Below are 21,412 nucleotides of genomic sequence, written 5' to 3' on the forward strand. Positions count from 1 at the left end.
AAAGTTCAGTAGTTCACTCGTCACGACGAGAACCACAGATTAGTGGCATTATCATGCGCGTTTTGACAATCAGAACGTTATGAAAAAATTTGAAAGTGTCAGGCTATTTGTAGTTAACGTCGGAAAACATTATGATTGAAAACTAAGGAAATTCGAATTTTCATATCATGTCGTCCGATAATATAAAAGTTGTCGTGAGGGCAAGGCCTTTCAAAAAGACTAATACTGATTTTGTACCCTGGATAATTGATGAAAAGACCATTTTTCAAAGTGATGAGGATAAAATACCGATTGGAGATAAATATTCCTATGGTACGTTTAATTTAAGTCCAATATTTCGTTCTTCTGTTGATTAGTGATATCCATTACTCAACCCTCCCAGGTTTTAATCATTGGAAAGAACATATGCATTAGTTGTTTATTTTTCATTGAAGGAACTCGATTGAGTATTTACAGTGAAACAAAAATAAGAACATCTTAAAAGTCAATACCTGCAGATCTAATAGCACTACCTATTCTGTGAATATATACAGTTTCGGCTGTTCTCTTTGTCCCAACCCTTTGCGTAGATAGTAACAACTACTACCCTCTTGAAACTATAGAGTGCCTCCTCATTTCCCCAGTTGATTATGAGTTTCAAGAAAAAGAAATTATAGTTGGCTGTATTTTTTCAGATGAGGTATTTAATGTAAATAGCAAAAATATAGATGTTTATAATACATCAATATCTCCATTGGTATGTTCAGCAGTAGAAGGTATCAATTTGACTATATTTGCCTATGGGGCAACATCATCTGGAAAAACTTATACCATGAATGGTATATCAGAAGATCCTGGTATAATACCAAGATTTATCGAAGATATATTTGATAAAGTAGAGTCCTATACTAATAGAAAATTTTTGATAAGGTAAGGTATTCAATAAATTTGTACCGCTTCATTTCGCGTTCAAGTTTAAAATAATAGTTACAGACATGCTGTCTTTTTAGAGTTTCTTATGTAGAAATATACAGTGAAATTATTAACGACCTCCTGGACAAAAACAATAAAGATTTAAAGATTCGTGAAGACATAAATAATTTTGTGAGCTATAATCCGAAGGAACAAATAGTCAAATCTAGTGCAGAATGCTTGAATGTGATGAAGCTTGGAACGTGCAATAGAACTGTTGGTGAAACAAATATGAATTTGTTTAGTAGTAGATCACATTCAATTTTCAGAATTGTGAGTACTCTTTTTCCTTCTAGTTTTTTAAGCAATATTAATCATAAAGTTTTTGAATTATTGAATAATTTGCTGTATTGAAATTCAGGTTATAGAATCTGCACCTACTGCAAGTAGTGAAAATGATCCAGTTCAAGTTTCGCATGTTAATCTCATAGATTTGGCAGGATCTGAGAGAGTCTCTCAGACTGGTGCTACGGGACAACGTTTCAAGGAAGGAGCCCATATAAATAAGTAAATACCTTCCTGTTACAATTATCCAATGCAATAAATATCAACAAATTTTCTCATTAGAGTTTCCTCTGTCCCAACATCTGCAACACATGGAAATACAAAAAACAAATAATTTATCTGTTTTTTTTTGAAAATCACAAACTTTTTCATTTTGTCAGGTCACTCACAACATTGGGATTGGTGATAAAACAATTGGTCGAGAAGAAAGAATATGTCAATTATAGGGATTCTAAGTTGACTCGCATCCTATCCAATTCTCTTGGTGGGAATGCCAAAACTCTCATTATATGTAACATTAATTTGGAATCAATCGAAGATACTGCTTCTACCCTTATGTAAGAAAGTTTGATGGTTTATTTCGAACATGAATTATTGAAATTTATCTGTTTAGGTTTGCGCAACGAGCCAAGGCAATCAAAAATAAACCTAAGGTTAACGAGATAATGAATGAGGCTGCTCTTACTAAGAAGTATGCCAAAGAATGCGATGAAATAAAGAAGCTACTCGATGTTGAATTTGAAAAGAATAAACAATTAGAGGTGAGTTTACACTTTTCAATTTAGAAATATTGCTCACGCAAAGGTACAGTTTTATCTATATGAACATTCAGAAAAAATTCAATGTTGAAAATAGTCAATTTTGCAACATTTGAGAAATATCATGACATTGAAATTCTTTTGAAAATGTATTGCTCACTAGAAAACAACTCATTATCTTACAAGCTCGATACAACAATATTACCCATTCTAAATGTTTTTTTACAATCCTTCACCTATATACAGGATGTGTCTGACTTGTACAAGATGGGTTGTTTACTGAGGGGATATCAAGATCTATGAAAGCTGGAAAAAAACAGATGATATATTTCCGATTTGAAGACAAAAAGTGGAAACACAAAATGGCAGATCCAAAATGGCGGAAGTTTTAACGAAAACGTACTCAATTCGGGTAAAGGTCTGTACTCGGGGGTTTTCGAGGTCGCTAATTACGAATGTGAACTCGAAATGTAGAAAAAAAATGGTGGATCCAATATGGCGGAAAATTTTTTCGGAATCGTATTCAATTCGGGTAAAAAATTGTACTCAGGGGTTTTCCGGGACGCTGATTAAGAATTCGAAATCAAAACGTGAAAAAAATAAAAAAATAAAAAAAATTTCACAAATTTTAAAATCGCCATTTTTTTTATTCACGGGGTTGGGGGTGTGTGGGGTGGTGAGGATAGAATTGAAATATCGAAGTAACGCCTGACACGAATTTTCGTTTATTTATTTGGAATCGCTAAGTCGTCTTATTCAAAAGAAAAAAAAAACATATCCTAAACAAGAACCAACCTAGGCACACATCGTCGCGTAAACGTTATCCCCAAAATCAAAGTTGCAATCAAAAGCAGCCAATTTTTGGATATGTTTTGATGAGATATCTAAGCAACAGTTTACATTCAGTTTCAGAGTGGGGTTCGTTGGGGGTTTTGACTTATGGCTTTTTCTAACACGACTTTTCAGAAAGTAAAAAAAAAATACCACTACTTTCCTTAATGATTTTACACTTCATACATCTGTTACAATAATTTCGAGCAACACATTCAAAATCTACCTCTTTTTCAGAGAACAAACCATTTTACAGAATCAAAATCCGTTCACTTTTCGCGATTCTACACGTGTCTAAACTTTGTCCTATTTTAGACGCGCGATGAGCGAACGATTTACATGCGTAACACTCTTAAATGGTAGGCGATTCCAAGCCAGATATGGAGGTTTTCGCTTTCTTAATGGTTATAATACATAGTAGGGATACTACCAAAACTATTCCAATCATTGAAAGTCCCTAGAAAAAAACATTTGTTTTGGACTTTTGGCCAGATTTCGGGATTTCGGACCACTGTGTATCGCCATATCTGCCCTTAGCCTATGTCCCAATAGTTATGAATCACCCTGTATGTTGGTTTCCACTAATGTAAAGATTGAATTTCATGTGGTATTCAACAAACTTCACATAATTAAACTTTCACTAATTTGAGAATTCCTGAAAAAATCATCTAAATAATAATCGTAAGAACATTCAAAAATGTATTCAGGAAATGAACGCATCAGCTTTTAAAAATGTTTCAAAATTTCTCGCCAGAAATCGTAAAAATCATTTTTCACTCTTTAAAACCACCTCCTACCCCTGTTCCGGAATTTTTAATCAGTTCTCTTCATTAATATGAATTCACTTACAACTCAATTTTCCGACCAACAACATATTGCTAACAATTTTTTTCTGTCAATCCTGTTTGTTCCTATGCAGGGTCTTTGACTCAAACAAATATGTATACCATATATACCATTTTCTCCAATTAGGCCTGATAAAAAGATAGAGCCATTTTAAGTTTTCATAATGAGCTGTGCCAACCCTTGAAAAACAAAATTCCCTTCAGAATAACTAGCTAAATCTGTGACACTACACATCTGTGGATCTTTCGAACAGAGTTGTTTTCAAAGTACCCAATTTTTCAAATTTCACAGATAATTTTCAATTTTTGAATATATCAAATTACTGGAAAACGGCTCATTATACGAGGAAATATTAAGAATACATTTATTTTATAAAACGTTCAAATATTCATCAAATAATTTCCAACTTAGTTTCAAGAGTTGGGTTCTTTGAATTATTGGTATTTTTATGGTACGTAATGGTCATAATGAGGAAAACTGGAAGACGTTGGTGATATCTTGTGTTCGAAGAAGAATAAATGAAAAACTATATTCCGAAATTCATTTATTCGATAAAACCGTTTGTGAGACATTTTTTATGATTTTACAACATCGTGTATCTTTTAAACCGAGCCGATTCGGAAAAAATGGTATAGGAAGAAGGTGTTTCTTTTGACCTCAAGAATCTAGTGTCAAAATATTTGTACGAGTCAAAGACTCACCATGTAGACACACACAGTATAGTATTGGTTTATAAACCACAATAGCATCTTCAGGTAAGTGAAGGTAAACTGTCTAATAATGTGGTCAAATCTCTATGTCTTGGGGCCGGTTCGTATCCATGCAGTTGCCAAATAAGAAACGAAGTTAAAACCCCGCATATGAATTTGGGCCGTTTCTACAGCGTATTTGAAAAATTCATGAATGAAACTCACTACCATTAAGTTCAAACTTGGATTTGGAGTAATAATCTGTATTGAGGAAAATTTTCCATTTACTAGGATGCTTCTCTAACGAGCTGATTCAGAATCTTACCTGCGAAAAAAGTTTTCCTCATATTTTTTTTTATTTACCGTAGGATGAACGGGAAATGAGCAATAAAAAGATCGAAGAGCTGCGTTCACGTATAAAGAGTCTTCAGGAGATATTCGTGAAAAAGGAAACGGTTTCGAAGCCACCCAAACGACGCCATACATTTTGCACGCTTGGCGCCATTTCGGAAGACAGGGAATTGGAGAACGCTTCGAAAAATTTGATTTCGGTTGGACTGACTTCGGATGTGAATGCCTCCACATCTTCGGGATCCGATTCTAACGTTACGTTCAGAAGGAACAGCTGGTATGCAATAAATTTTTTAGCGATTCTATAAGATATGTTTAATTAATGTTTATTATTTTAGGTTTAACAGTTCAGAAAATGGAACATCGGTGGATTCGACACCTCCAAAAAATTTGAGAGCTAGACTCGAAATACTCACTCGTGAACATGAGGAGCTTATAGAGTATACGAGATTGGAAAAATCAGTTAATCAAGTAAGTAGACTTTTTTTTAAATTTTTTTTTACCTGAGCTTGTTAAACCTTATCATTATCATTATTTAGGACCTGAAAGTCGCATTCGATTATACACTGCGCAAAAAAATTAACGCACATTCTGAAAATCTCAAGTTAACTCTACATTGACTTTATAACTTAACCCCAGCCCTTCGATGGGCTGGGGTAAGAGCTGGGCCTCTTGCCGCGACACGAGGCCTTAAATCATATTCTCTGAGGCGATTTCTTATTGTCTGAGTGCTAATTTGCACCTCATGAGTTTGCTCAAGCTGAATTTGAAGGAGGCGAGCGGTTGCAAACCGTTGTCTCAACGAAGTAACGTTCTTGAATGGCAGTTGTTACCCGTGGTCTACCCTGTCCTGGTCTTCGGACATTCATACTTGTCTCCCTGAATCGCTGCAACATTCTGGACACACTTGTATGGGAAACTCCAAACCTTTCTGCAATTCTTGTGTATGTCCACCATTCTTCTCGCAAACCTACCGCTTGGGCACATTCCTCTTGGGTCAAATTGCGTGTTTCGCGTTGCATAGCGATCGAGTGTAGAAAATCAAACGAAAGAAAAACTATTGATCACTAGAATTGATCGAGAAAAATTGATTTTAGAATGGAGCCAATACATTCAAAATCTGATAATATCATCTTTTTTTATTCCTGCTGGGAAAAAAACATCTGTATTGAAGAAAACCGCTGAAAGTGGATAACATATGCATGCATAATTCTGATAAAAATAATTATCATTGAGAACATCTTCAGTTGTAGAATAAATTTGTGATTTCCATGTGCGTTTATTTTTTTGCGCAGTGTATATGATGCGATATTCTAGTCGATTATCGGCTTTCGAACGCCATATCGTAATTACTGTTTCTACAGGGTGTTTTCAAAGATGATGCTTTTTTTCGACAGAAAGTAGAACTCGTCAAAACAAGTCGTTTAACCAAAAATTGTCTATTTAAAATACCCGAGATGGCTGACAACCCCTAGAAGTTCGACAAAATTTCATTGAATTTCAAGTACGGTACTGTGCAGGCTAACTCGGGCATCGAAAAAACGAAACAAAACATAAACATGTGGCTGGACAATGATTGGTTCGGTACCAAGTTCATCGTATTAAATGCATCAGGTCACTTTTGAAAGAATCGTAACTATTGTATCTTGCAATTTAGGGTGGAAAAAATGTAGAAAATGGAGGCAGTTTCTTGAAACTGCTTATGTTAGTTGATCTGTTGGAAAAGTGCTATGATAATTCCCCATTTCATCCCATTTTTACGATGATTGTTGGAATGTTGGAACAAGAAGATTGTGATGTAGGTTTGTGTGCCCTCAATATCCTGTGTACATAACTCAAAGTTGACCGTGTAGATTTACTTCTCGAAGACTTCGACCAACTGTTTCAATAGGCCACAAGACACCAGAAGGGTTCAAAAGCAGCTATTGCATGATTCGACAAAAACTCAAAGGCTCTCTACGGAAAGACACAGTTCATAAAATTTATGTCTAGACATTATTGCAAAAAAAAATTCAAATTTCAAAACAAAGGTGAAACAACTGATCCAAAATTCTTACAAACGCAAACGGCAAGAACTTCGAACTTCCCTAACTTTTGTGGAGCAGTATATTTCGAATTTTATACCGTTGTTCATGTTCTTGGTTCAATCTCGGAAAACCTATATTTGCTCACCAAACTTTCGGATATCTTACACTGTTTACCAGAAAATCCAGAAAATTTTTATTTTGTCCATTTCAGAAAAATCATAGTCGATTTAAACCCGATACATACTAAAAACTAAAAAAGCAATTCTTCTTGTCATTAATCTGAAAAGTTCATCCATCTCGGCGCAACCTTTCGGTTTTGAGGAAGTTTCAACTAAACCCAACTTTTTGGGAATTTTTCGAAGGTAAGCTTTCGAGGATAATTATCGTAGATCTATATGTGATACATATTCTGAAAGAGCAATTTTTCTTATGATAAAGCTGAGAAGTTTATCCCTTTCGGCTCAACTGTTCGGTCTTGACGAACGAATTTTCAAGTGAAATTTGCAATTTGTGAAAAATGCCCTTTCCAAGATAAAAATCTGAACGAAAGGAGATAGGCTTTCGAAACTGCACGCTTTAGATCCACCGTGTTCGAAAACCTATATTTTCATACCAAAGTTTCAAATATCTGGACGTGTTCTGGGGAAAATAATTTTTTTTGTTTTTTCACTTTTCTTTTTCGAGTTGACTTCGCAGAGCTCTATAGAGTGCAATTTTCTATTGAATCATGTTTGGTTTTCTAGAATTTTCCAAACAAATTCCATGCACTCCATAACCTAAGACATTACTAGAACATCCTGATTTTCAGGCAGAGTAGCAGTTAGGTCATTTTAGAGGGCTCTAACCCCTTCCTCATTTTTGACCCAAAAAGTTGAGATTTTCGCAATCGAGTTTTTGTGCTAGGGTTGAAGCCTAAGCAACTCCGATTATAGAACCGGTAATCCCAAGTAGATCAGGGGAATATAACAGGAGATATCGCAGATTGAAATTTGCAATTTTCGAAAAATGCCCTTTCCAAGATGAAAATCTAAACAAAGGGAGATAGGCTTTCGTAAATGCTCGCAATAGATTCAGCGTGTTCGAAAACCTCTCGGGTTCAATCGAACAAATTCAAAAAATAATTGTATAAATTTTAAAACTGATTCATATGCTCTGAATTTTGAGTGATTATTTTCACTTATTTATTTTCACTGAGCTGATGATTTCTCTTGCTCAGTATTCTACAGTCAACACGAAACATTTTCCCTCCCACTCTATTCCAAACATTCCCGGGATTCTTATTTGAATGTCACCAAGTGCATATTTGTCCAACAGGCTATGGAAACAAAACTCAAAGAACTTGAGAATGAAAGTCAGGACTTGAAGATGCTTGCTGAAGTCAAAGATCAACAACTGAAATCCGAATATGTAAGTGTGTAGTTTATAAGTCTACTAATCGTCTGATCTATTTCGAATCTAGATCTGCTTTTTATTATTCTTAAATTCAAACTTGTTATGAAAATCTCCCATGCTGCATATTTAGTTATTTCAACATTTTCAGGAAAAAGCAGTACAAATGAAAATAGACTTCGAGTTTCTGTTGGAAACTCAGCGAAAAAATTTTCAGAGAAGAGAGATAGAACTGCTCGAACAACTCAAGCAGTGCTCCAACAAGGTCGTACCCGATACGCCAGTTTCCAACGAAAACATCCCCCTCGCCAAAATCACTTCCATGAACAGCTTCGATTACGAGGAAGTTTCAGAAAAGATGGAATCGCTGAATCGACAAAACGAGGAAATGAGCGGCCTGATAGCCGACCTGCGAAGCAGCATCAGCACGCTCGAATTGCAAAATTCTCAGTTGAAGATCAAAAACAAATCCCTTCAGACCAAGGTTTTGGACATGGAACTGAAGGTCAATAACAGCAAACACGCCGCTGAATCTTCCAGCAACGACGTCGATTCTTCCAAGAGGAAAATCGTCGAATTGGAGGGAAAAATTGAAGAATTGAAAGCGGAAAGAGGGAGAATTATGGATGAGCTTTACGAATCTCAGGATAAATTGGTCGAAATCACAGAAGATCTGGATATCGAGGAAAAAAAATCATCGAGTTTGGAGAAACAGCTGAGCAAAGAGAAAGAGATTCGGGAAGAGCTAGAATCGAAGCTTCTAGCAGAAGTCACACTTAGACAAGAAGCCGAATCTAGAATAACCAAAGAAGTGGAGTTGAGGCAAGATGCCGAATTAAGATTAACGAAAGAGGTAGAGTTGAGACAAGAAGTCGAATCAGAATTAAAGAAAGAGGTAGATTTGAGACAAGAAGCCGAATTAAAACTAAAGAAAGAGCCAGAGTTGAGACAAGAAGCCGAATTAAAACTAAAGAAAGAGCTAGAGTTGAGACAAGAAGCCGAATTAAAACTAAAGAAAGAGGTAGAGTTGAGACAAGAAGCCGAATCAAAATTAAAGAAAGAGGTAGAGTTGAGAAAAGAAGCCGAATTAAAATTAACGAAAGAGCTAGAGTTGAGACAAGGAGACGTTTCAAAGTTGGAGAAAGAAAGAGAATCGAGACAGGAGGCCGTATCTGAATTGGACAATAAGCAAAAATCGCGAAGAGAATCCCATTCGCGAAAGGACGACTTAGCATCGAAATTAGCTCGAGAAATCGAGTTGCGCCAGGAAATCGAATTGGAATTGTTCAGAGAAAAAGAATTGGTGAAGCAAGCCGAGAGAAAGTTGGCCAAAGAAGCGGAACTGAGTTTGGAGGTGATGCAGAAGCTGCGCGCTCTACAGAACATTTTAGAACCGAAATCTCAATCGGATGAACTCCCCAACAAAATTACGACGGGTTATCGAAAAGAATCGATTCCCGAAAATCAACCAACGGCCAATGGGAGTTACTTAGACATGTCAGATTTAGACCAATCGTTAAATCAAACATCAGACTCTCTTTATGTATCGACGCAAGAGATCGATCAAGACAACTTGGAACAGTTTTCATCGTCCTACTTCCAAGATACCAGTAAAAGCAACAATTTCATGAATTTCTTCAACTCCTTGGTCAGTAATGACGATGATATATCACAATTGAGAGATAACACTGCCTCGATAGGTGAAGGAAAAGAGAATAAGAACGAGTATGGTATGAACGAAATAGAAAAGTTACAAAAAGATTTAAATTCCGTTAAACTACAGAGAGAAACCGATATAATAACGATCAAAAAGCTACAAGCGAAATTGGAGGAATTCCGCTTCATGAATTTGTGTGACACAGAAAAAATCAATAAGAATAATGAAATTTTGGGAGCTTTGAACTCCCTCGAAGCAGAAAAAGCTGAAAATTTATCTTTGATACAAAAATTAAAAGAACAGTGTCAAAATGACAAAGTCGACTATCAAGAAATTCAAAATTATTCGAAAAAGTTGGAGAGAATTATAGAACAATTGAACACCGAGAATGCAAACTTGAAGAGAAAAATTGACACGCAAAAAAGTGAAATTGACAAAAACCTCGAAATATTGGCGAATAAAGAAGAGGCTTTACGAAATCTTGAAGCAGAAAGAAAGATGGTACAAGAAAATTTGGACGTTGAAACTTCGAAATTAAAACAAGAACAAGAAACTAACAGGGACATTCTCGTTGAGAGGGACCTATTGAGGATCCAAATTGAAGAAATGACTATGTCAATACAAAGAAAAGATGAAGTTAATGCAGAGAAAATGGAAGTGAACAAAGAATTGCAGCAGGAAAAGAATTCTCTGCAACAAGAAATCAATACTCAGTCTGCAAGGCTACAAAGATGCCATAATGATTTGAACGATATAGAAATAAATTTGCAGATTTGCTCTGATAAAATCGAAATAAATGAAGAGAAAAATAAGGAATACAAATCTTTATCGAATCAGGACAAGGAAAGACTTGTGGTTCTCTTGAACGAAACAGACCAACAGAAAGAAAAAATTAAAGAACTATCGATAACTATTCAAGATAAGGAAAAAATTATCACTAGTCTCACTATGGATATAGAAAATTTGGGGAAACAAAAAAGTCTCCTATCTGATGAAATAAACGATTTAACGACTCAAGTGCAATCACAAACAAAGTATATCGAACAACGAAGTGAAACGATTAAGAATAATGAATTCATTATTTCGGAAATGACAAAACAAAATGAGATATTGAAAAAAGAACAAGAAAATACACATTCAGCCTTAACCGAAGAAAGAGAAAAAAATATGACATTTTCAAATGAAATTCAAATACTTAAGAATGAAACGCGAGATTTATCTTCTTCCTTAGAGGCGAAAGAACAGATTATTGCAAGCGTCAACACACAGAAGATGAATTTGGAGAAAGAAAGAGATGATTTGTATTTGAAAATAAAGGATTTGTCAGAACGAATTGAAGACCAGAAAAATAATGAAACCATATTCAGTGAAAATAAGGAAAAAATAACGAATCTTACAAACAGTGTTAACACATTGAGAGCGGAGATCGATCAAATGACAATTTCAATGCAGGATAAAGATGAAATAATCGCTTCCATTCTTTCTGAAAAAACAGATTTAGAAAAAGAGAAAAATGATTTGTGTCAAAGAATAAAGGATTTAGGGGTTCAACTTGAAAACAAGACTGAACTGTTAGAAGAACAAAGGAAAGCTTTGAATAATAAAGACCAAACCCTGCGAAATATGGCGGAGGACATGGAGGTTCTCCAAAAAGATCAACAACTCATGAGTTCGTCTTTGAAAGAGGAAAAAGAAAAAAATAAACGTTGTCTGAATGACCTAGAAGATCTCAAGGTCGAATCGAAAAGTTTATTATTATCACTGCAAGAAAAAGATAAAATTATCAAAAAATCTAACGCTGAAAAAATTTTTTTGGAAGAAGATAGGAATAACTTATCCATCCGAATCAACGACTTGTTGGCGCACATTGAACGTCAAAAAACAAATGAAGGGCTACGGGATGACGATAAACGTAAAGTTGCAAATCTAATGAATGATGTAACAGAATTGAAGAATACAATTGAAAATTTGAAAATTTCAATTCGCGACAAGGAGCAGGTAATTGCAAAAATGTGCTCTGAAAAAATTGTTTTAGAGAAAGAAAAGACTGACTTGACCAATACAATAAATAATTTGAAGGTTCAAGAGCAAACCCATTGTAAGCTGCAGGAAGAACACAACGAATCGATTAGGAAGAAAGAACATATTCTACAAAATATCAGAAGATTAGAAGATCTTGAAACGCTCAAAAAAGAACAAGAAATAACACAAATAAATTTGAAACAAGAAAAGGAAAAGAACATACATCTCTTGAACGAAATAGAACACCTACAGATTGAATGTAAAAATCTATCTTTATCACTGGAGGAAAAGGATTCGATAATTGCAAAGATGAATACCGATAAAATTCATTCAGAGGAAGAAAGAAGTAAGTTATCCTCCCAAATCGATAACTTGATGATACAAATCAAGAAAAAACAAGAAACGATCGATAAAGTGAATGAACTGCTGGAGGAGAAAGATTTCAGTTTGCTGAAAGTCTCGAAAGAATACGAGATCTTAAAGGAAAAAAATGAGAAAAATATTCTTTCATTGAAAAGTCAAGAACTGCGGAATCAAAATCTGTCGAAGAGTGTTGAAGAACTAAAAGAAGAAAATGGAAAGTTGGTTGTTTCAGTTCAAAAACTAGAAAAAAATATCGCTGATATGATCATCGAGAAAAACAGGTTGGAGAATGAAAAAAGTAATTTGACGGCACTTTTTGAATCCCAAAAAATGGAATCTGAGACTTACGCTCAAAAGTTATCGAAAGAGAGGGATGCTATTTTATCAAAACTAGAAACTGAAAGGGCAGAATATGATAAAGAAAGAGGAAAACTACTCACTCAATTGAATGTTTTAAGGGATGAAACAGTGAAACATGTAATTAGAATCCAAGAACTTAATGAGGTAATTAATAACAATAATTCACGTATGGAACAACTTGAAATAGATAATAAAGAGCTGAAACACGATTTAGAAGAAAAAAATTCTTTATTGGTAAAAGAGAAAGAAGAGGTAGTGCGACTGAAAAAGACGGAAGAAGAGATGAAGAAATCCAACAGTGACATGCTGGACTACGTTTTCAGGATTTCCAACGACAAGGAGGAAATTGAGAGTAAAATGCAATATATGAGAATCGAGATTGCTGAACAGTTGGGCGAGTATATACAGAATATGGAGCGTTTGCTTGGAATTGACGGGAAAAAAAATTGGAAAACTTTGGCTCAGCGACAAAAGTTAGAAACGAGATTAGAGGAGGTTAAGACAATAGAAAACTTAGTTACCGCTTTTGTGAAGGAACGAAGTGACAATACTGATTATAAGAAAAAATTGGAGGATGCGGAAAGGTACAATAAAGAATTGATATCCTCGATGCAGATGCAACAAGAGCAAACGAACTTTCTACAGAGTACTTTGGAAAAAAGTAGGAAGGAACACGAAAAGGCAATATCAGATTATGAAGACAAATTACAAATGATGAGCAAAAAATTGAAAACCATATCTGTAGAACACATAGAAGACAAAAAGAAGATTGAAAATCTGGAATACGAATTACGAATGTCCAAAAGGCTCAAATCAACGGGAAATTCCCAACACAACACTTCTTCTGAGAAGAATATCTGTTGTGAGTTGAAAAATTCAGAGGACAAATGGAAACAGCAGAGGACTAGAGCTCATGACAGTAGACGGAGCATAGATTTGAATACTTTATGTTCTGAATCAACTGGTAAGCACCATTTTCTTGAATATTATTTTTTATTTTTTCTGAATCTCACTTTGGTGAATTTCAAATTATGTCACTAATAATTAGCTGTTTCCACAAAGTTTCTTTGGGAAAACTCTCGATGGTTGGATCCATATCGATTTGATCAATAATTCAGTTACGTGTATTCAGAAATATCATCCTTGCATCGAATTATGATCTATACTCTGTGACTCTGAAATGGTTGGTCCAAGTTTGGGAGCATATAGGGCCATTAAAAATATAACGATAACCTTGTTAACATTTTTCTCTAAAGTAACCCCCAAGAAAGATCCAAAAAATGGTTTTGATCTATTATCTTCAATAACCTTGATGTTAAAAATCATTTAGAAAATGTATTAACGAAAACCTTAATAAAAAGTGATACATATTAAGGTTTTCGTAATATTTTTAATTGCTCTGTATGCTCTCAAGTTTTGTCTTATGTCTGAATCATCTTGTATTGGTATTGATGAATACGTTAAATTAATGATTGTAGAATTTTTTTGCTGTCTTCATTCTGTATTGGGTCTAATAATTTTCATGAACTTTCAGTGGATACCTGCAATTATTGTGAAAATATGAATAAATCAGCCCAAAAGATGAAAATGGAACTTGAAAGATTGAAGGTGAGTCAATTTGAATCTTATACACTAATCGATATAATTAATACATTCAAAATATCTCTACGAGTCAAAGACTAACCCTAATTCGTTAAAAGTAACGAATATTTGACCGTTTTGGAAAATAAAAGTATTCTGATTATTTTCTCGTATAACGCGTCGTTTTCGAATTATTCGATATTCAAAAATGAAAAATATGACGTGTAAAATTCGGAGAATTGTGTATATATATATATATATTGAATGTCAGCAATACATTTTTAGTTATCAAACAATATAGCATATGTATGAGTTTTAGCAAAGGTTAGTGTAACGGGGTACCATACAATTTAGAGTATGATACAAGAGCTTAGGGAAAAACCTCAGTAAAAAAAACCTGTCTCCCCGTGAGAAGTGTAGTGATGACAAATTTGTTTACAGAATAAGCTTTTAGTACTGAATTCGGTATTTTGGCTGAATGTAACTCTATTGACTGTTTGAAAGATCCACAGATGTATAATGTCATAGATTTGGCTTGTTATGCCAGGGGTGGCATGGCTCATTATGAAAACTTAAAATGGCTATATCTTCTTATCAGGGCCGAATAGGAAAAAATTGTAAAGAAGAAAAGTGTTTCTTTATATCTCACTCAAAGTTCGCCCCCCCCCCCACCTTTATATTATTTTTATTTGTTCTGTTCTTCGGAACAATTTGATTTTTATATAATCTGTATCTATGTGTTCAATATATCGGGTGTTTTCAGAGGTGGGGCTTTTTTTCATCAAAATAAGTAATTTCAACACAAATATATAAAATTTTCAAGAAGGCTGAGCTGCAACCCCTAGAATTTAGATTAATTAACCCTCTAATGCCCAAGTTTTTTTTCTTTTTTAAAATTATTTCCGTATAGTTTCAAGTTAGCTTATGTATAATCTACATCTTTTTTTCGCAAATAGTTAACTGACTTACATTAACACCTGTTCTCACAAAATGAACCTATATGAAGCGGACAGGGACAGGGAATAATTTTGTATCCACTTATATGCAACCAGTCTCAAGGCGGAGTTGGGTATTAGAGGGTTAACTTCAGTTAAAAACAAATCAACACAACGTAAAAAATTACTATAGTAATTCATGAACTACTAAATAATCAGTGAATGCAGTTTATGAATTTCCTGTGTGATGTAACTGAATTTATGTTGTATAAATTGCAACTTATATCGATGATGATGAAAAAAAGGTAACTTCTGCTCCAGAAATAGTATGAAGTAATGATCATGTCTTCGTGGATTTGAGAGGAATATCCGGTCAGTAATCAAAACCGACTGAAGCAAGTTCTTTATTGTCTAATTTTCCAAGCTTTTGGTCGATCATTGCGTACTTCTTCATGGAGCTAAAAGAAACCAAGGATTTTGTAAATGCATACAATAATGTCATAATTATGATTGCATGATCTAATTGATCTAAAAACTATTTTTTTTTATTATTCTGCTATATTTTTCATGTTTATGAAGACTTATGAAAAATTTTTTAGGAGGAGATGAAAACGTTGAAAGACAAGTATGAGAAGATTAAAATGCTTTGCCGATTAAGGAATGAAGAAATCCAAGAACTCAAGAGGAAGTAAGAGAAAATAAAAAAGTATTAATTATAAGATTAATAATCTCAATGTACATAAATATTTCTTCTGTGATATTAAGTAATACATTTTCTAGTATTCGTTTTTGATTTGTTTTTTGAATTAAGACTGTTTTTTGTAAGAAATTTTTTTTCCTGTAATAAAAAACTTCCATGTGATAACCTAATAAAATCACTTTGGTTGTACAGGGTGTTTTCTAAGACGAGTTTTTTTTTTGACAAAAGGTAGAACTTACCTGAAAATGAAATAAATTAATGTTATTATCAAAATTTCTCCAAAGAATCGTGTGTATAAAAATATTCAAATTGGCCTCAATTTCAATTCAATATCAAGTTTGAGACTGTGGAAGGGGATGCCGGACGCGTGAAAACGAAACAGATGACTGAACCGTTATTGTTTACAATGACTCAGTATATTTGAGCCTATTTTAATAATCGTATAGCGCACTTAAAACGATTCGTGTGGCATGCGAAGTAAAGTGAAAACAGTGTAGAATACTTGAGACACTGTATTGAAAGTGCTTGTTACATTGTTCGTTTACGAGCTACCTTTAGTGTAACCGTCTTTTTACCCCTATTTTAAAGTGGGAAAAGACAGTGTGGACAACTTTGAAGGAAGCCAAGGTTGTGGTGGCAACATTGAAAATATTTTGTGGACAATTTGGACGAATTTTATTGGTGAGTTTTTCAACTTATTTCCATTTTTTTTCTAATTAGGATCTAGGGTCGTATTAGGATCTAACTTCATCAATGATTTTTTTTCAAAATTCCTACCAGGGGAATTGAATGAACAACTGAAAGAAAATTTGGAGACCACTTCAAAAAAAACCGAATTTCTGTAACCAAGATCTTTATTCAGATAATTGGTAAACCAATATAAACTGATATTAGTTTGCTGAAATTAAGGATAAACCTTGAAATTACAAAAATAAATAAAATCAATATGTTATAACAGTACTTTTTTAATGATTCAAAATATATTGTTAACATTTTCTAAAGGTGCACTGAAGTGATCTAATTCTACCCAATCTTTTACACCTTTTTTCTTCACTTTCAACCTGAATTCTGGTAGATCGCTTTGCTCTTTCCAGAGAACTGAAACGCTCACAGTGCATCCCTTATTCAAGCAACCCCTTTCATGGGCCAAAGCTATTTGATTCACCACCCTTCTTTCGACTTCATACTTGATAGATCTGGCTCCATAATGCACATCATAACCATCTGCCAGTGCCGACTCTACACTACGATCCCATTGGAGTAGTATTTTATGCTTCTTTTCTGCCTAAAATGAAAATTATTAGTAAACATTCAATATACTTCATCAAAGCCGAACAGTTGCGTCGAGATGGATGAAATTTGGAAATTTGTCACTAGAAGAGTTGCTTTTTCAGAATATGTATTGCATTCAAATCTACGATGTTATTCCTGGGAGATATGTGTGTCGAAATGTATTCTTTATCTAGGCCAAATGGGAAAAAATGGTAAAGGGAAAAAGTGTTCCTTTTGATCTCAAAAGCGTACTTCATAATATATTTACAAGTTAAAGACTGTATAATCGAAATGTTGCTTTACACACCCTATCTGCCCAAAGTTTGAGTTCTCTCCCAACAAGTTCCATGAGTTCGTTCCTTGAAAATGGTAAAAAGTAGACTATCTCATTAATTCTTCCTAAAAATTCATCCCGCTTGAAATGTCTTTTGAGAATTGGTTTCACAACTTCGTCTTTGAATTTTCTGGTGACCTGAATATCATCAGATACGGTCAAGTCTGAAATTATGATAGAAAATAAAGTGAAATATTAGATAATTACATATACAGGCTGCCTATAAACAAATGCGAAGGACTCAGGGAGATGATTCCTCGATGAAAATAAGCAGGGGTATTTCTATGAATTTTTTTCGAAATCGATCTCCCTTCCAAGATACAGACTTTGGTAGGCGATGACGAGTTGGCAGTTTTTAATTTTTTTTACGGGTTCAACAACACACTGTAACGCCTTTTTCTCGGTGTACTCGAGCGCCAGCTATTCTTTAAGGGAAAATAGCAAACCTACCCTGGTAGCTACTAGCCTAAGACAATGTTCCTCGGTGTCTGGGGTGTTAGCGACAACCAGTGAAAGTCAAAATCAACGCACACAAATTATATTTGTCGACTCGTATAAGGAAACACAAATGGCACTATTATAAAATTCGTACAGTAAAAGACTCGAGATCAATGAATTTACAGGGCAAAACGGACGGAATGAAACAGGATCCGATCTCAAACGTTATACGGGGGTTTACGGACGTGTTCACCAGCCAGAACCTAAAACGCACACTTAACGGACAGATATCGGACTTCAGCCAGGTTAGGGGATGAAAAATGACGAAACAGAATTACGACGGCTCACCCTTAGACGCGTTCAGCACTCCCCGGGTCACTATTCGGCCACTTACACTCGTAAAATAGAAAGAAATCGCCCAAATACGGTGAATAAGAAAGAAAATAAAAAAAATTGGAATTTTATTTTTCGGAAATCTATCCCACAAAATTGTTTTTGAAGGAAAATCATAAGGGGTTGTTATTTTCAACCCCTAATAATAAAGTTATGAGACCAAAAAAAGTGGTGTGACTAACATCTACTTAGTGCTTCATATAATGTATAGTTTTATGAGTCAGTATTTTTTAGAACCCGTAAAATAAATTAAAAACTGTCAACTCGTCATCGCATTCCAAAAGCTGTATCTTGGAAGGGAGGTCAATTTCGAAAAAAAATATAGGAGCTAACCCTGCTTATCTCCCTAGTCATCATCGAGGAATCATCTCCCTAGTCCTACGCATTTGTTTAGAGACACTCTGTATATTAGAGAAAATATAAAAGAGATCGAGATGCACAACAATTTTCAATTCCACACACCTGACTTATTATCTAAAAGTTCTTTTTTCTGCCTTTCAATTTCTTTCCTCAAATGTAAGCCATACTGCGCAATTTCGTCACTTGCAAGGTTGGAAGTCATAATGAATATTGCTTCTTTGCATTCAATTGTTTTCCCTTTTCCATCTGTCAATCTTCCCTCGTCGAATAGTTGTAGCAGAACAGTCAAAACATCAGGGTGAGCCTTATCGACTTCATCGAATAAAACTACGGCGTTATTGCAAGCTTTCAGTTTTTTGGTTAGTTGACCTCCATCATCATGGCCAACATATCCTGGCGGAGCACCTATTAACTTTGCGACCTATAGTGATGGAAAAAGTGAGGTTCAACTAACAGTGGAGAATTCTCCTCAATTTGGGTTATCACAGCATGTGCAAGTTCAAACTGAATAATTATGAGTCGTTCTTCAAATATGAGGTTTTAAAATTTAGATTTAAATTTTAAATTTTTAAATTTTAAATGATTATTTCGTTTCTAGTTTACGATTTAGCGCCTACTAGAAAATAAAAAAAAACAATGGCTCGTTTAAAAAATAACAGCTGTTGATTTACAGCCATCATAAGGCGCGTAATAACTGGCGAGCCTCAACAGCAACCGGCCATAAAAATCCCATACAATTTTACGACCTTCCTCGTTCGTCGCAGACTTCATAGACAGCCATCTTTGTCTATCTCATCAAGATAGTGTATTTGTTGTCCTTTATTATCAACGCATATTTCAGTCGATGTTGCCAACTTGTGCAACAGAAACGAAACGCTTTAAATTTTAAATACCCATTTTTATTTTTCATTTTTAAGTATTTAAAATAATTTTTTTGGGAAATGGTTGAAATGGTTATTTCAAAATGTGACGTTTCAAAGAAATTTCATAAAAAATACATAATTTTCGTTAGAAGGAGTATTCCCTATTATATTCACTTCTGGGTAATGCCTAACGCTATTCATTGCAGCAACATATTGGATATTGGAGCTTCATCATATCTGCAGAAGGATATGTGGAGATAACGTAGTATAATTTATGTACTGTCATCAAAGCATAACACAGTGTTCATTGTCTGATATGGATGTTTCTGCTTTTATGAATCTTCATAAAAATTCAACTCTTTTTTTACAATACAAAAAAAGTTTCATAGTAGAAGAATGGCTAAGACCATATATTGATTTTTGTACTTGATTCAGCAATAAATGATGTTTTGACTCACCTCATGTTTTTCTTGATATTCCGACATATCCAACCGAATGAAACCATCAGGTTTATTCTTGTGTATATAAGCAGCCAACTGCTTGGCTAGTTCCGTTTTTCCAATACCTGATGAACCAAGAAATAGAAAAACTAGTGGGTGATTGTCGTCAGTCCAACCATTTTCTTTACGTCTGACAGCTAAAATCAGGAAACTCCTATTCCTAGAGTTGAGAACTATTCAGAGAGTAACTCACTTGAGGCAACCGTTTTGATTGCGCCCTCTTGTCCTACTATGAATTGTTTTAGCCGTTGTTCAAGAGGAAATCTTCTCCTTTCTTCTAATTCTCTTTGTTTTTCTTTTTCAACATGCTGCAATATATGAGTTATAGGAGATTTCCACTAGGAAAATGATATTTCTTACTGCTAGCTAAAATTGATGGTTTACCCAGTTTTTTAAATTGTATGACTGTTTATACTTTTCCCTTTTCCTTAAGACTAAGAGGTAGATCAGAATACACAAGCTTTCTGCTGTTTGTTTTATCATGAAGGATTTCTCACCTTAGCACTTTGTTCTTCCAAATATTTTTTGACAGGACCTTCTTTAGCATACATTACAGGAAGATGACCAATGTCATTTTTCAGACAAGGGTTGGCTCCATGTTCAATTAAAATTCTCACAATATCTAAATTATCTATAAGGGCTGCATAATGAAGTGCAGTAAATCCCAGGTAAGTTGCTTTTGTATTTAAGTCTGAGGAGAACTCATCTTCGCGAATCATTAAAACTGAAACAATGACAGGACACATTTTTTGTAACACTGCTAACTGTACTTGAAGATTTCAAGTATTGTAATGATGTACCTTCAATAGGATGTATTCTTTTTTCATGTGCAGTTCTCCCAATGTTTATAAATTCCTCTTGAAGATTAGGATCTGCACCTGCTTTGAGTAATAAGTTAACAACAGCAAACTTGTCATTTACTACAGCTACCATTAAAGGAGTCCATCCTAAAGGATGCCTGGTATTAACATTATATTTATCCTTAATGAGAAGTGAAACATCCGACAAATTTCCATATTTAACAGCTTGAAAGAAACGTTTTTCCTTGCCTCTCAACAAGGAATCGCAAAACACCAAACCTAAGCCCAGGGCACACAGTAATGGTGTATAATCTTTTTGATTTTCATGGAAATTGACCAAATTCCTTGTTGATAAAGCGGTGGCATTGAAAGCTTTAAAATATGTGGTCTTTTTAGGAAATTTCTGGCTATTTTTCGAGTGATATCTGAGGATATTTTCTAAACAAGTTCGAATAAATGTGCGTTTTCGAAGAACATTCATTTCTTTTCACATAAAAATTATATATACAGTTTCAAAGACTTTGTAATTGAGATGGTAAAAGCGTTATCATTCTATTTTCTTTTAAATTTGAATTCGAGACATTTTGACACTTTGGATTTTTCTTTAGGTTAATTTTTATGTTAACCTAACCAACACTGGAGAGATGATTCATTTCAACTACCGAACAACTAGCTGAAAGATTAATCAGTTTTTGTGAGCTTTTCCA

General features: G+C 34.4%; 2 protein-coding genes across 2 annotated transcripts; one reads left to right on the top strand and one right to left on the bottom strand.

The window, feature by feature from the left end:
• Nucleotides 1-84: 84 nt before the first annotated feature.
• On the top strand, nt 85-15,949 carry LOC123309194 (kinesin-like protein KIN-7O). The gene is made up of 12 exons (XM_044892169.1): nt 85-312; nt 675-909; nt 990-1,224; nt 1,313-1,458; nt 1,617-1,793; nt 1,850-1,997; nt 4,729-4,988; nt 5,050-5,182; nt 8,053-8,145; nt 8,279-13,493; nt 14,064-14,137; nt 15,645-15,949. The coding sequence occupies exons 1-12, from the start codon at nt 168-170 to the stop codon at nt 15,735-15,737; spliced, it is 6,954 nt and encodes a 2,317-aa protein (XP_044748104.1). The 5' UTR covers nt 85-167; the 3' UTR covers nt 15,738-15,949.
• A 743-nt stretch (nt 15,950-16,692) lies between these two features.
• On the bottom strand, nt 16,693-21,334 carry LOC123310492 (caseinolytic peptidase B protein homolog). The gene is made up of 7 exons (XM_044893974.1): nt 20,706-21,334; nt 20,403-20,629; nt 20,099-20,213; nt 19,864-20,042; nt 18,645-18,963; nt 17,325-17,515; nt 16,693-17,030 (listed from the first exon to the last, which is right to left on the bottom strand). Exons 1-7 carry the CDS (start codon nt 21,184-21,186, stop codon nt 16,719-16,721), a joined length of 1,824 nt encoding a protein of 607 aa, XP_044749909.1. The 5' UTR covers nt 21,187-21,334; the 3' UTR covers nt 16,693-16,718.
• Nucleotides 21,335-21,412: the final 78 nt, after the last annotated feature.

The sequence above is a fragment of the Coccinella septempunctata genome, chromosome 3 (assembly GCF_907165205.1).
Source record: "Coccinella septempunctata chromosome 3, icCocSept1.1, whole genome shotgun sequence".
In the NCBI taxonomy this organism is placed as follows: Eukaryota; Metazoa; Arthropoda; class Insecta; order Coleoptera; family Coccinellidae; genus Coccinella; species Coccinella septempunctata.